The sequence below is a fragment of the Mustela nigripes genome, chromosome 14, assembly GCF_022355385.1.
Source record: "Mustela nigripes isolate SB6536 chromosome 14, MUSNIG.SB6536, whole genome shotgun sequence".
Classification (NCBI taxonomy): Eukaryota; Metazoa; Chordata; class Mammalia; order Carnivora; family Mustelidae; genus Mustela; species Mustela nigripes.
In genome coordinates, this window is record NC_081570.1 from 82,294,108 (window position 1) to 82,311,653 (window position 17,546).

At 32.6% G+C, this 17,546-nt stretch overlaps 1 protein-coding gene across 4 annotated transcripts in view; it reads left to right on the forward strand.

Moving 5' to 3' along the window:
• PTBP2 (polypyrimidine tract binding protein 2) overlaps positions 1–17,546 on the forward strand; it is a 98,783-nt gene that overhangs the window by 76,697 nt on the left and 4,540 nt on the right. For 2 of the 4 annotated variants that reach the window (XM_059375473.1, XM_059375470.1), the window contains exons 9-11: positions 12,841–12,995; positions 14,473–14,506; positions 14,924–15,016. In XM_059375473.1, the coding sequence (XP_059231456.1) occupies positions 12,841–12,995; positions 14,473–14,506; positions 14,924–15,016 (282 nt within the window). The remainder of the gene's footprint in view (positions 1–12,840; positions 12,996–14,472; positions 14,507–14,923; positions 15,017–17,546) is intronic. The other 2 variants (XM_059375471.1, XM_059375472.1) reach the window with 1 other exon arrangement.

A 17,546-nucleotide genomic window follows, 5' to 3' on the forward strand; every position in this document is an offset into this window, starting at 1 on the left:
ATGTTGACCTTAAAATAATTGATAATGGAGAAAGTATAATAAACCTTTGTTCGTAAAGGCAAATCTGTAGTTTCATTTAATAGTGTCTTAGGTTTTTCTGCACACAGAAATCACCAGGCCCTACCCTAGACTTGAGAATCTTGAATAGAGTCTCCTAGGAGTTTGTAGTTTTTTAAGATCTCAAGATGGTTTTACTATGTAATGTGAATTGATAATTACTGCTATTGAGAAGTTTGTAATTTTTAGATCCTAAGTTTTAGCTTTTTAGCAAAGTTAAGAGTGTTCTCAAAAGAAACTTCTTAATAGCTATTCAACAGTATTTTATACTTCTACGTTTTATTCATGCCAAATAAATATATCTTTGTATAATTGTTCTGATTAATTGTTTAGCTGATAATTTGAATTTATTTTTTTCTATGTGTTCATGATACATAAAATTAACAAATAAGCTTTGAAATTTTCTTTGAAAGCTATTTTTAAGTGATTTCTGACACTTGTTACTTTTGAGTGGGTTATCATGGTAATTTTTTAAAAAGTTTCTACTGTCAGAGTTCAGTCATTATATAGCAATATAGTGAATCCCACATTCTCATCATCTTGATTTAGTAGTTTCTACACTTGTTTCATCTGTTCATTTTTTCTATTGTATTTTGAAGCACATCCTTGACATCATGTCATGTCATCTCAAACATCATCATAATATCTTTAAAATAGTGACATTTTCTTATCAAACCATAATATGATTATCATACCCATCAAATTTGACAGTGATTTCTTAATGTCATTAAATACCCAATCCATCTTCAATTTCCCCAGTTGTCTCAAAAAAATGTATTTTAAGAGTTGATTTGTTCAGAATAGGATCTTCTCAAGGGCCATAGATAGCATTTGGTTGTTATTTCTTCTAAGACTGTTAATCTGTGGTAGTCCTCTCCATCTTCACCCTCAGTTCCACTGACTTAATGAAGAAACCTAGTTATTTTGAGAAAAAATCCTTTAGTCTTGATTGGTGTGGCTGTTCTTTGTAGTGTCATCGTAACCTGTTCCTCCGTCCATTGGCATTTTTTATGTAAACCAGAATTTAGCTCCAAAAGCTTCATTAGATTTAGGTTCTGTTATTTATTCATATTTTTCAGCAAGAATACTTCATAGGTATTCTTGTGTTTCATAAAACATCTGGTTATCCCATGTTTAGTGATGCTTTAAGATGGATTGTGGTTCAGGTGGTGACATTCTGATCCTTCCATTGTATTTTTCTACTTATGGTTTAAGTATCCACCAATGATTTGTGCCTTAATTTATTTCATTTGGGAGTTGCGAATGTTGCCTTTCCCCCCTAATTCACATATATCTTTACATTAGTTAGTTGAAAATCTTTAAAAGAGTTTTCCTTCATCAACTAGGTCTATTTACTTTGTAATACAATTTGTACAGGACAGTTAAATTGTTGCATTTATTTGTTGGATTTATTTGTTGGTTTTTCCTGGAAGAAATTGATGCCCAGCTTTGTTTTTTTTTTTTTTTTTTTTTTTTTTTTTTTTATTAATTATTTAAACCAGTATGTGAATTGGTACAGCCTAGATTCTTCCTAGTACTCCTTTAAACTTTATAGACTGTAGGTTGCCTTCAGGTTCTGGTAGCCCCAGAGTGATTTGAGATAGTGACTTTAGTCCAGAGGTGAGTAGTTTTGTTTATTAATGTAATAATTATTTTTTATTTTGGTCTTACTTAGTGGTCCAAAAAAGGGAATGGGTGGTAGATAAGGGACTAAACAAAGTTAATTAAAATTTAGTATGTTTCTCTCAGGAAGGAATTCATCCTCCTAAAATAAAGAAAGCAGTAGTATTTCCTTACTAAATACCAATAGAAATAAATCTCTCCTCTCTTGTAGCTAAGTGTGAGAAAAAATGATCTACAGATCAGTGTGAGTTGTTTTCTCAAAGGATTAAAATACCTCAGGTGGTGTTTTTCCTTGTATTCATGTGTATTTGTAGTCTATTTATACTTTTTAAATATTCTGTGGGATGTGCAGTAAAAACAAACATCTTTTGTGAAACATTGCTGTCTTACTGTATGCTATTTCAGTAGATTGGTGAGGAAACTGCAAAGCTAGACTAATTCGAACTTAATTAGTAGGTAGCAGTGAGCTAATAGAGCAGTACTCATATTATTTTCTTATATTTAAGTGATACCTATGTTTTCCCATGTGTGTATTTTTAGAAAATAAAACATTCATTATTAGGTATTTAGTAAATTTAAGCTGTTTCAGTATCTTCCAAGTTGAATATCATTTGGAAATTCTTACTTGTTTTTCTACTGAACCATTCAGTGTCCACAGAGATTAGGAAGAACAAAATTATCACTTGGTATTTTCAAGTATTTCTCAGTATTTTATAAGGCTATTTTCAGTTAGTTATTGTGATACGTAGGCCATTAAGTAGACTTTCCTAAAAAGAAACACTGGTAGAAATGAGTTTTAAGGGTACACTATACCAGTTTGTAAAAAGTGGGGTCTTTTAGATGATTGGTGTTGGTGGAAGGAATTAGCTGTTTTTTCTACCACTATTTGTTTTGCCTATAAAAATTTGACTGCACTGTCTTTAGGGGTCATTCCTGTGATAGGAATAAATACTTAGAAAATTACTAGTTTGAAAGGAGTTACTTAGGTGCCACCTTAATTGCTACAGTTCTTTATTTCATATATTTTGTAGCAAAAAACAAAATACATGGCTTAGAATGAAATTGTCTCAATGCCTGGAACCAAAAGTTTGTCTGATACATATGGATACTAATCACTAGCCATTTCTTGGCTATGTATTAAGTGCCTGTATCATTCTTAGCCATTATGAGTTAATCCTTACATTATCCCTAAAAGAAGTTATTCTTATTGTCCCCCACTTCATAGATTTGGGACGTGGGACACAAAAAGATAAGCAGTTTGCTCATAGTCCCATAATTAGTGAGTGGCTGAGATAGTTAGGCATTCTGGCAGTCTGGCTCCAAAGTTCATGCTCCTAACAAACAATTGAATAAAATATACTACAGATTAGCTGGGCCTTTTAGCCTGTCTCCTTTTCTCCCTGGAGCTAATAATAGAACAGTGTTATACATGTAGTCAATATGTAAGTGCTATAATTTTAATTTTCCCCCATATACTAATTTCCCCCCATATACTAATTTCCTTTTTCCCGCATATACTAAGGTATTTTCTGTTGCTAAGACATTGTTTTTTGTTGCCCAGCCCATTCCATGTTTAACCTGATTATTTTATGATTGCAAAACCAAGGGTATTGTTCATATGTCCCTTCAAAATTGAATACAAAATATATATATATATGTATATATATATATATATGTTGCAAACCAAAATATAGTAAACTGAATTTGTATCTTTGTTTTCACAAAATGTACATTAAAACTTAAAAACCAAAATCCTAATTTTTGCAAAAGCCTAATCTATAATATCCCATTATAAGACTGCATTATAGCAAAGAAAATTATGGTCATAAAATCAGACTGAATAATTCATCTGTTACACATTTGTGAGTCATTGTCCAACAAAAACTAAATTTACAAGTACACAAACATTTTAGAAATATTTCCTAGAAATATTAAACTACATAGATTTTTAGAGTGTATCACTGAATGCCATAAAACATTAAAAAAAATTTTAAAAGCCATATAATTAGAAAAGCAGTATTTTATCATGTTCAGTAGAAATTATACTTTTGGTCAGAAGTCCTATGAAAATACTTGTACTAACTCACTGTTCCATAACTTCGGCTTTCTCATTTATTTCTATTTTAACATATAAGAAGAAACTATAGAAGTTGAGTTGAAACTTCTCTTATGTATTATTAGAAAATGATGTTGAATTCTTTGGATTATTGACCTATCCTCCATTTTGCTGTGGCTAAATTTTAAAAATATTTCTCAGTCTTTAAAATGTTTACTTTAGAAAATAAGTAATGAGCTGAAATAGAATTGTTTATTTTAAATACCTGTCAGTGGATAAAATTTTAACTTCTAAGTCAAAAATTAACTTGAAACAATAACCTTTAGAGAGTTTAACTCTTTGTGCCCTTTTAAAATAATATTTGAATGAATGTATCTTAAATCTGGAATTATTTTTGTTTTCTTGGCAAGGGAAAGGTGTTGGTAGTAGTTGCATGCTTTGGAGGTATAACAGGCCACAGATGTGATATGAACATTAGAAGAAATAACATTTTCATGTTGGTGCATATTTACTTATTTGCTAGCATTCTCAAATAGTATAAGCTTATTCTTGTAGGACTAAAATGTTATTCATAGATTGCCTTTTAACTATCCGAGGTAAAAATTTCATATAAAGTTCTTAATGGACGATCACATAGCTTTTGCTTGAACTAATCTGTTAGGTTCACCCATTGTATTATTCTCGGCTATAGTTTTAAGAAATTTTATTCACCTTCATTTTCAAGATAGTCTGTCAGATATTTGAATTTATCCTAGTGTTATTGTTTATATTTTTCAGGCTAGTAATCAATTTTAGCCTTTGGATATAAAAGGTAGGTTTAAATTAAATCAGACTCTAGATTTTCAAATGAAAAAGTGTTGGTTTTTAAGAGTTGACAGTTACATTGTATGGCTAAACCACAGAAAAACCTTTCTGAAGTATGTTACTGTTGTTTCTATAATTAACAGAAGAATAACTGTGTTCGTGACCACAGTATAAAATGTGCCTCTATCTAAAGCAGGTAAAAATTAGGCAGAAGATTTTCACTACTTCCTCTAAAGATACACCTAGAAAACATATAGGAAATCTCATTTGGATTCTCCCTTTTTTGATCTTTTCCCCTCTGAGTTCTTTCTAACTTCATGTTTAGCTTCCCTTTTATCTTCTATACTTTATTTTCCCTGTTGATCTTGATTTCAGATTAAAGATACTATTCTTCTACCTTTTCTCTATGCCCCACTTCCTAGATATTTCTGATACCCTTGTTAAGTAATTGCATGAGTATTTCATATCCCTGATAGGATTCTGCCTCACCTCAGTGGCATCCTGGTTAATTCATTTATTGAATTATTCAGCATTCATTTTAGCACTATCTTAGGCACTGCCAGAATTCAGAAGAATTACAGGGTTTCTGTTCTGTAATCTGGTTTACAATCTGGTGGAGGCAGCAAACAAATGAATAGCTCTAATGTGAGGCAAAGTGAAATCTGTAATAGAGTTGGTGTGGTATTTGAGCATAATGAAATGCATGATGAGATTCATTATCTGAAGGAGAAGTTGGGAGGGTTTAATGGGCCAAAGGCCATTTGATTTGGTTATGAATAAAAAAAAAGAGCATGAGCAGATGTGATAAAATATATATCATGTTTAGAGAGTGACAAGCATTCAGTTATTAATAAGCCATATTGGAGACTGGAGACTCTAAGTAAGATACCGTTGTGAGTCTAATCCAGGGACATGAAATGTGAATGAAAACCACATATGGAAAAAAGTAAACATAAAAGAATAGTACTTGACATTTTATTGATATGTCAATATCAATATTGATATGTCAACAAAAAATTAAACTAGGGGAGAAGTCCACTAGACAGTAGGAAATTCTGCCTACAACTTGGACAGTAGTTCCATGAACTTGTGAATTGGGAGAACAGATGTGTGATATTTTAAAAGCTTGGCTTAAGATTCTTCAGGTATAAGAGGGCAAGAGGATTAATGGCTTAAAATTAAAATTGAGACTTGAGCAGTGCCCATTTATATTGTGGGGGAAAAATAAGCAAGAACTTGAGGGATGAAATAAATAGGATTAAAATTTGAAGTTCCTGTTCAGTAGTTCCCATAAGGTTATTCATGAGGGGTGGGTATAAATCAAATTAAAATGGATTAAGGATAGAAATGTGATAAGAAAGCATTTATTATTCTTTGAAGAAGTGTGCTATAAAAAAGGAAAAAGAAATGGACTGGTAGTTGAGGAGTAAAGCAGGGTGGGAGGGGATGTGTTTGCACCGAGGAACTATATATAATCATAGGGGCTCCAAATCCAGATGTCCTGAGTTCAAAATCTGTCTCAGCTTCACTGTCTTGACCTCCATATTTGTAATGGATATAATAACAGTGTTGCAAGGCCATTGTGAAGATTAAGTGTATTAATAAGTGCAGTTTGTATAGTGCTGGGCATACGATGAATGCTCAATTTATAAACTAGTATTTGTTTTTTTTGTGGATTGTTTTTTGAAGATTTATTTATTTTAGAGAACATGAATGGGAGGGGGAAGAGAGGAGGAAGAGAGAATCTTAAGCAGACTCCATGTTAAGTGCGGAGCCTGACACGGGTTGATCTCAAGACCCTGAGATCATGACCTGAGCCAAAACCAAGAGTTGGATGCTTAACCAACTGTGCCATCCAGGCACCCCTAGTATTTGTTTTTAAGGCTAGCACAAGTCCTAGAACTGATTGTAGAGGATTGGTTCTAGAGTATAGTTTAAATGCTGGAGCCTAAAAAAATAGAAAAGTACTTGCTTGCTTAGGATCATCCTGAGAACTAGAAGGGATTATTATCAAGCTCACATAGAATTGTCGGGGGAAATGCAAGGGTGGAGTGGGGGCCAGATCTGAAGTTATCAGCTGTGTAGTCCATATTCTTTCTAATCACCATTCTTTGGTTTTATGAAGAAAGGGAGAAAGGGGAAACAGATTAAAGAAGGGAGTACTTTTTAAGTTGGTTGAGAAACTTGAAATTCTTTTTTTTTTTTTTTAAGTTTATATTTATTTATTTGACAGAGATGACAGAGAGGCAGAAAGGCAGGCCAGAGAGAGAGGAAGGGAAGCAGGCTTAGCAGAGAGCCCTATGTGGGGCTTAATCCTAGGAACTGGGATCATGACCTGAGCCAAAGGCAGAGGCTTTAACCCACTGAGCCACCCAGATGCCCCAAAACTTGAAATTCTGATCTCATTCTTAGACTTTCTGAACATAACAAGATTGAGAGTAGGATGTGGCAGTTGAGTCTGGTGGATTTATAGGGGACCTGAAAATAGACTTGGATATCAGCTAGTGTTAAATGCCAAAATGTTTGTGGAATAAATTTTGGGGTGTTGTATGTGTTTTTTCACTCTAGTGCTCACTTGGGCAGCACATACACTAAAATTGAAATGTTTTCACTCTAGTACTTAACCCCGATGAAAGTTTAGCTAGAATACAAGATTGGATTTATCCATGTCTGGCACTGAAGAACACTTAAAAAAAAAAAAAAAATACTTGGGCTATACTGTAAAATCAAGCCAAGGAAAAATAGAAAGGGAACTAGTCAACATAGAGGCCAAAAAGTGGGTTCAGTAATTGTATGTAGTAGGAGAATTAAGATGGAAGAATAAAGTCAGGAAAGGGGATTTTAAATACTAGAAATGAATGGTGACAAAAAAGAGAAAGAAAAATCAAAGATGTGGCAAGAGAAGTTGCTAAATGGATTAATGTAGTAAAAATTGTCAGAGTAGAAGTTTTAAAGAAATTATGGACTAAGGGTGTGTGACCTATCACAAGATGATGATGGGCTGGGAGAGAAGGAGGAAATAAAGCCAGGTGCTGAAGTCTTTCTGTGATGAGAGAAAATGTTCTAGTGGCCTGATGGTTGTTTTGATGAGAAATGATTGGATGCAGAATCTGTCTTAATTGATGGTGGTAGAACTGCAGTTATGAAAGCAACATTGGGTGTTAGGGTAGAATGATGAATAATGCATTCTTTTTCCTTCCTTTGGGGAAGGGTTTAGGGAGATAAAAATGACTTTTCAAGAGAGTTATAAGAAAAGTTTCATTGGGATAAAGCAAGCTTTTAATTAAAAAGTTTCCCTAAGGAACACATTGAATAAAAATGCAATTGTTAATGATAGAGGAGGATGGATTCCAGCAGACAAAATAAGGAATTGAAAGGAAGGTGGTAGAAGAGGAGGAGTGGATTGTTTCAGGAAAGAATAGTGTTTGTCATTTTTGAAGGAGACATGACTAAATGTAATATGGGATCCTGGAACAAAAAAGGATATTAGATGCACACCAAATAAATCTGATGAAGTATGGGCTTTAGTTAATAATAATATATCAGTTTTGGCTGATTAATTGGAGCAACTATACTATGCTAATGTAAGATGTTAATAATAGAGGGAATAGGAAGTACCCAGGTTATATAGGAACTCTGTAGAATCTTCAGTTTTTCTGTAAATCTAAAATATAAACTTTATTTAAAGTCATAGATAAACTTGTAAATGGTTTAAAGTAAGTTAACAAAGAGTTTCATTCTTTAATTCTTCTGAGAAAAATGTTTATGTGACCTTAAGGAATGAGGGATAAGTAAGTTAAATCACTTCATCCCACTGGACTTCATATCATATACATGGCTGTGTGTTCATCCATTTCCGTGAAGGAAGGGTTAGTAATAATAATGTGTCAGAACTAAAATGAGAAATTTTATAAACTTGCTGAATTACTCAAAATGGCTGGATGGCCCACCTAATGAAGATCATTTCACATGGAAAATTAACCCTGTGATACCTTTGTATAGCAGTTTATGAAGCTCTTCAACATTATTTTATTGTTCTAACAATCCTGGAAGTAGAATAGGCGTTTTTAATCTCTCATCATCAAAATGCATTAATTATTTTTTTCCAGCATACCTGATGTCTTAGCTAAAATGTAAATCATTAAAATTAGAGCTAAAAATAATTTTATTGGAGCCAGTGTATGTAATATGCTTTAAACAGTTTTTACAAAGGGAAGATGGTAAGTTTATTGACTTAATAGCTAGGAGTTAATATGAAAAATACAATACAGAACTTTTCAGAATTTACCATTACGGTATAAATAGTGCATTATGAAATATTTTGTAGGTTGTTTTTGTTGTAGGAAACATTTAGGTTAAACCTAAGTTTTAAAAAAATTTTCTGATAGTAATTTTTAAAAAAAGAGCATACTGAGAGAAATTGCGGAATCATTCATTAGAGGTTTAAAAGTCCAGTAAAAACTGAAGACTAATTCCAGGGATTTAGAACTGTGTAAAGATGGCTTAAATAGCTTTTCTAAGTTTTCAGCCTGGGGGAGGAAATAGTGGAAGAGAAGTACATGCTAATTGCATCAAGGACAATGACTGCCCTAATCTCTTAAAGTACTCTTACACCATACTCTGGGCGTCCTAAAATAAAAAAAAAAAAAAGACTTGGTAGAAGAATATATCATAACCTGACATACTAGCACAGTGGCCATGATAATAAATGAAAAAGTGGGGAGACATTGAAGTAGCATTTGGATTGTAGTAACAACAGTGGGGCTCTCACAGTTAACATTTCACTTTTTGCTAAGCTTCACATTATCTCTTTATAGGAAGGAGGTAAATTGTATCTCCTTTGAGCCCATTTTTCTCACTAGAAAATTTGCAGTCTTACTGTACTAAAGTGCAGTGTTGGTTTAATTAAAGGTGGCATTTAAAAAAAAGTCTTGCAGTCTGTCACACTAAAAAGGATTCCAGCCTGGACTTTTAATTTTTAGTTAATATTTTAGATTAATTTCGGTTCTTTCTTAAGTCTTCAGTGATCGTTGTTCCATAAATCTTAATGTTCTAAAAAATACTGTGCCTCCAAGTTACCTATCTTCATTATGAAACCCAAATTTCAACAGAAAATGTATTTCAAAAAACAATTGTCTTGAATATTTAAAGATTCTTTGAAAATATTTTCTGTCACCTTTGAATATTTTGGTGAAATTTTCATGAGATTATTGTATATTGACATTGTAGAGATGTATTTCAGAAGCTTTCTGCAAAAATGAAGTATTAAGCTTAGACTGTCTTGTTTAGATTGATATGTCAAATTTAGGTAGATTGGTATTTTATATTTCATGAATTAATAATTTTCCTTGAAATGTCCACAGGGAAAGACGAGTAATAGATGACTTGGAACTTAATTCTGGAAGTGTCAGTAGTTTGTAATCTGTCTGTGTGTCTCGCATTCTTTTTTCTTTTTCTTTCTTTCTTTTTTTTTTTTTAATATACCCTAACTCTATTACAGCATTTTCTTTGAAATGAATAAATGTATCTTTTTAATTCTCTTGTATTTCTTCAGAACCACATATGAATAAAACATCATATGAAGTATACATGGCAGTGGTTCACGGAATATCTGGAGATCTCTCAGACTCTTAGCAAAATCAAAACTATATTCATGATAATACCAAAATATTATTTGTCTTTTGACTCTTACTCTCACCTAGCATACATTTCTCTGAAGGCTAATAGAATATATGATCATGTGTTCTTGTATGTGTTCTTGTTCTTTTTAAAACAGTTCTTGGTTTTTATTTCTGATGTGTCAATTGATATAACTCAAACAAAAGGTCTTTGTGTTCCTCAGTCATTTCTAAGAGTGTAAAGGGGTCCTGAGACCTAAAAGAGTGAGAACTTTTTCAGTGTGGGGATACAAAGTTGAAGACAATTCTATTAGATAAATAGGATTGTTTTAATAAACAGAAGACGGTGGTAAGAGTCAAGAGATTTACAGGGAAAAATGTTAGGGATTTAGGAATTTTTAATATTAATTTTGGTATCTAATTATAATTAGTTCAGTAAATTATTTTGGGTTAGGAAGACCTAAAAAGTGTTTGGTAGAGTTGGAAATGAAACCAGAAATTAAACTGATTTAATTTTTGGTTGTGGAGAAGAGCTGCTTAGGTGTCTTTGATGGATTTTTAAAAAATATTTTTTCTTAACGAAATTTGAGAATTAATACCGAACTTTTTTCTTCTGCACGCCATGTATTGTTGCTGGTATTTATCTTAGGCCACTGACTGGATCCCATTAAGACCAAGGAATTTAACAGAATTTTAAGTTATTTTTTCTACTGAAGAGTAGCCAATGAAACACAGGGAAACAAGGGAATGACTTGACAATGCAATGCCTACCTCTAGAGTTTCTGCCACTATTGAATAATTGTGTTACCGACTTAAGTTGAATGCTATGTACATTCATTCAGCCACAACTATCTGAAAAATACTTTCAAGAAATGATAATTAAAAGAGGAGGGGGAGGGGTCATTTTCTAAGAGTGTTCAAAAACAAAATTACAGTGAGTGTATGTGTAAGAATTGGTAATATATCTGTATACTTGTCATTGGCAGCAAATTAAGATATACATTGAATGTTAAATGGAAGCAACCTGTAAGGTATAATGAGAACTACAGTACTTAAAATGGGGAAGTTCGACATGCTGTAGAATAGTTGGTTACAAAGATTCACACTAGTGAATCCAAAAAGGCATCAAAGACTACTAACGACATAAGTTTTTATTTTAAATATTTTCTGGGATTTACTTTTAAAATAAAAAGGATGAAAGAATAAATAATAAATACATAAAATGGATGAGTGGATGGAACAAGATTGGCCATGAGTGCCATGAGTTAATACTTGATAAACCAGTGTGATGGGTATGTGGGGTTTGTTATTCTAGTGTGTGTCTCTCTCGGTCTCTCTCTTTAATGTTGGATAATTTCCATAACAGAGTAAAATCTAAAAAAGAAAATGGAGAAATAAGAAAAAAGGGGAATCTGGAAAAGTGGGCAAAAGGCATTAAAACTCATCCACAAAAAGATTGGAAAAAAAAAAGTATTATTCCACTGTTGAACTGCTTAGAGAGAAAAAATAAAAAGAAATTGGAGGGAAAAATTTGTAGGAACTGAAGAGATTAGGAATTGTGAATCTTAACCCTTCAGACTGTCAGTGAAATCATAGTTTCTATAAAGTAAAAAGATTTTAAAAAAACTTGGCTAAAATATTAAAGAGATCTGAAACCAAAGGCGACAGCACATCCTTATGACATATACAAGAAGGCTGGTGGAAAGAGAAAAGAAGAAATAAAACATGAACTTAACGGGACAGCAGTACTCAGGGCCATGTCTATCCAGGTATGTCATGCATTAACTTCACGTAGGTTGGATGTTTCCTTTTTCATGGGAAGGAGAAAAATAATTGATTAGTGAACTAGTATTTATTGAGATATAAACTGGCATCTAAGAATTGAAGGGAGGGAAGGATTTGTGGTTTATTAATTACAATGTGGATAAAAAAGGTTGAGACAAAATTCTCTCTAGAATAAATGAAGTATCTTAAAGATGCTAGAACAACAGTAAGACTGGAAAGTAGAGCAACAGAAATAATGAAATGTTAAAACTGGTAGGCTAAAGATAGGAAGAAAGAGAAAGCTTGTGTATTAACAGACTGGGGAAATGTGTTTGAGAAATTTGTTGTGTTCATTATAACTACTTGAGTGTGAAATTAAGGCAAATAAACTTTGGGAAGTTTTTCTTTAGGTCATTTGAATGAATTAAATAATGATGTTCCGGGTGATATGTCCCCAAGAACTGAAGAACTTATTATATTTGTTTCATAAGCTGCAATCACATGTGAATTTATGAAGAAGATAGCATTTGTATAGTATGTTGAGTTATTGTTGAAGATATTTATTTTAGATGTGCCTACTCGGTATAAACCATGGAAGTGAATTTTTCAGGTTTCTGACTTAGAAATATCATATTCTTTATGCTTTGTTTGCTTTTCCATAGGAAATGGAATATTGTGTATTTAATTTTTTAGCATACTACAGGTATGTACCTTAGCCCTAATATTTAATGATTTCATTGAAACCAGTTAATTTTCTCTGCTACATTATTAGCAAACCATTTTTCTAAATGTTATAAAAATTAACTTTCAGGAACCATTTGGAATGGTCAGCCCTAAGCCACGCAGCCATCGTGCTTAAATTGGTTTTTGTAAACGACTTGTGTGTGTTTCGTAAAATATGCTTTATTTTAAAATTAGGGCTTCCTGTTGCAGCTGTTCCAGGAGCTCTGAGTCCTTTGGCTATTCCAAATGCTGCTGCAGCAGCTGCTGCAGCTGCTGCTGGCCGAGTGGGTATGCCTGGAGTCTCAGCTGGTGGCAATACAGTCCTGTTGGTTAGCAATTTAAATGAAGAGGTTAGTAAAATAATTTTCTAATGTTCATTTTTTTAACTCCATTTCATTTGTGAAAGTTTCTCATGTTTATTTCATTTTGCACTTGCCTTTCTTTTTATGTACATTCATTAGTCAAAGTATTTTCTGTATGTTTCTACTTCTGAATAAAATCTATGTATTTGTTTAGGTAATATTTCCTTAGACAGTCATATCTATCTATCTATATATATATATTTACTATTATTATTATTATTATTATTATTATTTTTAACCTAACTACCTATTTTTCCTAAGAAAAATATGGTGAAGTACTATAGTATTGCTTTTTCTTTTTGTTGTTCTCAAAGGCAAATGTGATCTAATTTGCAGATTTAACTGTAAAACAATTTTGTTCTTTGCCTTTTCTAATTATTTGCTTGTTCATTTCATGCTTATGTGTCATTGCATTTTTTTAAATCTTATTTTATGTGAACTACTCTAATACATTTTTCTTTGAAGGTTCTTCCAAAGATCTTGACGAGGCAATCTTCCAGTCTTTCTTAGTAATTTTTTCTTTGCAGTTATTAGTCATTGTCTTCTAAAAATAATTTTCAACTTTATCCCCCCCTCCCCCGTTAAATAAAATTTATTGCTGAGTTATTTTCTTTAGTTGTACATTTTATGTCTGGTATATTTTATTTTGATTGCTATGAAAGCTGGTATGAAATGTGGGAAGCTCAATGTATCAGTTTACAATGTCCAATTTTAATATTTGTTTCATTTTTAATTGGCCTCTGTTAATACGAACATTAAGCTTATTTTATCATTTAATACTGTTGTCATTCACAGTTCTGCATGCTAAAATGTTTGAATCAGAGTGCCTTTGTTTTTCTTTTAAGAATTTTGCCTGCATTTCATAACCAGCCATGCTTATGCAGTTAAAGTTCAAAGTTTAAAATTCCTGTGCATGCTCTCCTTCCCTATGTTGAGATGAAATGCTGTAATTTACTCTTTGATATAGATGTACTTTACCCATATTTGTCTTGGATGACTACATTTTACTCAGTTTTTCTTGTACAGTACATAAACCAACCATTTTCTGACCAAATTCCTGCATTTCCTATGTACTGACCTATATTTTATTTTTTTTTTGTTCCCCAATTCCTTATTTTTTTCTTCTGCATTGCTGTTTCCCTTCCCCATTTCATCCTTTCCCCTGTGTGTTCACCTTCCCTTTCCTTGTCTTTTCCCAAATGCCCATTCCCTTCCCTGTCTTATCCTTTATTTTCCTTGTCCTTGTCTTCATTCCCTGTCTCCATTCCCTATGTTCATGCTTCTGTGCTTGAACAAATGTTCCTCGGACCAACTTGCCCCAATTAACCGCCTTGAACCATGATCCATGACCACCTCACCATTCTGCGGGAACCACCCTTCGTTATGGATGATCTGTTCATCTCCGCTCTTCCTCGACTCTTCTCTCTTCTTGTCTTACGCTGCTTGCTCTTCTCTCCTTCTAAAGATGGTTACGCCCCAAAGTCTGTTTACCCTCTTCGGTATGTTATTGTTAGCACTATACTTTTATTATTGATTTGATTTTTGTTTCACCTTAATTCTTATTTGTAGCTAGCACTTTGGCTTAAAGTTGAATAGTAAATCTTTTGCTATTTTTCTTTGCTATTTAAAACTCTCCATAGACACAAAATTTGTTTTAATGCATGCTGATTTATTTTGCATGGTCTTTAATTTAATATCATTCACATAGCTTTGAGGGTTTATCAAAAATTATTCTTTTCAAAATTCACTGTTCAAAATCTTGATCTTCTTTATTCATTTGTGAGAATGATGAGTTTGAATGAGTGATCATGTTGATGTCTGAATGTTTCATTAATATGTCAGAAAGATAATCTTCAGCTGACTTGCATGTAAAATTAATTCCATTTTTGGATTACCTCTCTGTGGCTCCAAAAAAGGTGTTTATGGAGATGTGCAGCGTGTGAAGATTTTATACAATAAGAAAGACAGTGCTCTGATACAGATGGCTGATGGAAACCAATCACAACTTGGTAAGATTAAACTGTGTGTTAGCTATACATCTTTAAATCTGAATCTGTTAATAAAAACAAACCCCTTTATGGAAGTAGAAAATCATTCTTTTTTATAGCTGAGCTCAAAATGTCATGTTAATTTTCTTATTTTAATGTATTTATACATGATGAACATGTTTGCATATTCTGCTGTCCTCTTACCAATCCTTAAGTACAATCTAATGGAAAAAGGTTTGGAGTCCAAAATTGCAGTAACAGTAATAATGATACTACTTACATTAAAGATCTTTAGTATTTTTCTTTCCTGGTTACTCTCTATAATAGAAGTTAAGTGTTCATATAATCTATGGAATCCTGATTTTAATTATTCTAAGTATTTGTCTAAACTTAGTAACGGAGAGAGTCACATGTAAAATGTATTTTAGAGATACTGGGTTTTTACAAAATGAAAAACTTGTGCCACATATACCATTGGTAATCCCTTTTGGAATTTTAAAATGTACTTGAGTCAAATTACACATATATTCTCTACTTAAGTAAATAATGTTTCATTTGTCTTTATATACAAAGTCAGATCACATGAATCTGGAATACAACTGCATATTCACAGTGAGCTAAGACTGTAAATATCATGTTCTTATAATTCTGTTCATTGAGATTCAGGGATGATGATGCCTCATGTTGCTTGTTTTCACATTGTTAATTCTGAAATTTGTCATTTTTCATGTGAGGGCTATGTATTTTTCCTCTTAGCACCCAGTTAAACTCATAAACTTGAACAGTGTGATATATTTGGCCTTTGGTAGCAGATAGAAAAGTAAGTTTGAATTTCATTATTTCCTACCAGCTATCATGGTAGCTCAGACAACATGTAAAACTATACATCTGGCTCTCTACTTTTTAAAATGGAGATATCCATCTTCAGTGAAAGATTTATAAAAGTGCTAATCATGTCCTAGATGCCTAATAAATGTTTCTTCTGCTGTGTGTATGTCTGTGCTCTGGTAGGGGTAGTCATGGCCATTTGTAAGTAACATTTTACAAAGCATTAAAGCTTTCTCAGATGTTTCATTTTTTCCATCACTGTGTGAGCTGTGGGTGGCATTACCCTTCATATAAAGGATATATAGGCATCATGGTTGAGAAGTACCTGATGTAGAATTTAACCAAACTCTTCTGGATATTTTTTATATAAGGACTATTTTATATAAGTTGCATTTTAATTTTTACTATAATTGTATTAGTTTGTTTGGGCTGCTAAAACAAAATATCACAGATTGAGTGACTTAAACAACAGAAACTTGTGCCAGCAGATTGTTTCTAAGGGCTTTCTTCCTGGCTTGCAGTTGACTTACTTCTTCGTGTGTCCTCACATGGACTTTTGAGCTCACTGGGTTTCTCTCCCTCTTATAAGGACACTGATCTAACTGAATGAGGACCTCATCCTTATGACCTCATTTAACTTTCAAAGTCCCTGTCTTCTAGGATTAGAGTTTCAGTATATGACTTTTGGGAGAATACAATTCAGTGCATAACAGTACTTAGCATTTGTAAATCTTTTATGCCTGCTTCTTTTAAGGCCTTTTTAACAAAGCTTTGACAAATTGTATTTTTTGAACTATATGTAATAGTAAATATATTTCTCATTGCTAGATTTTGCTTTTCCAAAGTAGATGACCATAAATATATGTTACTCACACCATTAATACCTTTATATTGAAAAAAATTAGTGAGAATTTTAAAAATTTAATATGCTTTATTTCTGGGCACTGTTCTCCTTTTGGTTTTCATAGGACTCTATTTGGGAGTACAACATGAAGGAGCTACTACTCTTTGAACTTTAGTAGAAGAATTTTAACAGAATACCATTTAAGGATAACATATACAAATTATTCTTAAAACATCGAATTTAAGAAAACACTAAAATAGGCATGGTAGAATGTTTATTTAAAAAATTCTTAATGTTTGCAAATCTTTAAACTGTGGTCTCAAGTGATTTAACATGGCCTCTAAGGTTTGCAACAATCTCATTCACATTTAAACACTACCATCTTTTAATTCTCTGTATTTCTCTCATACTACTTCCTAAGCATAAAAAAAATCTACTTATATCATGAAACAATATTTCCAAGTGGTATGACACAATTACCTTAACAGAATTATACATATATAGATTTATGCATTTGTCTTTTAAGTGCATATGGGAATATTTACAAAAGCAGGCTTCAGTAAAGCAAAGAGTAAGTATCCTGTAGACCCTATTCTCTGTTGCTCAATTTAGAGTTGATAACAAAAAGATATATTTAGAATTTCTCAATTAAAGTACTATACAAAGTAGATATGTATAGTACAGTGAAAGTGGTGGGTTTTTTTTTTTTTTTTTATAAACATCTGTTTTTATCCCCATGGGTACAGGTCTGTGAATCACCAGGTTTACACACTTCACAGCACTCACTAAAGCACATACCCTCCCCAGTGTCCATAATCCCACCCCCTTCTCCCAACCCCCCTCCCCCCAGCAACCCTCAGTTTGTTTTGTGAGATTAAG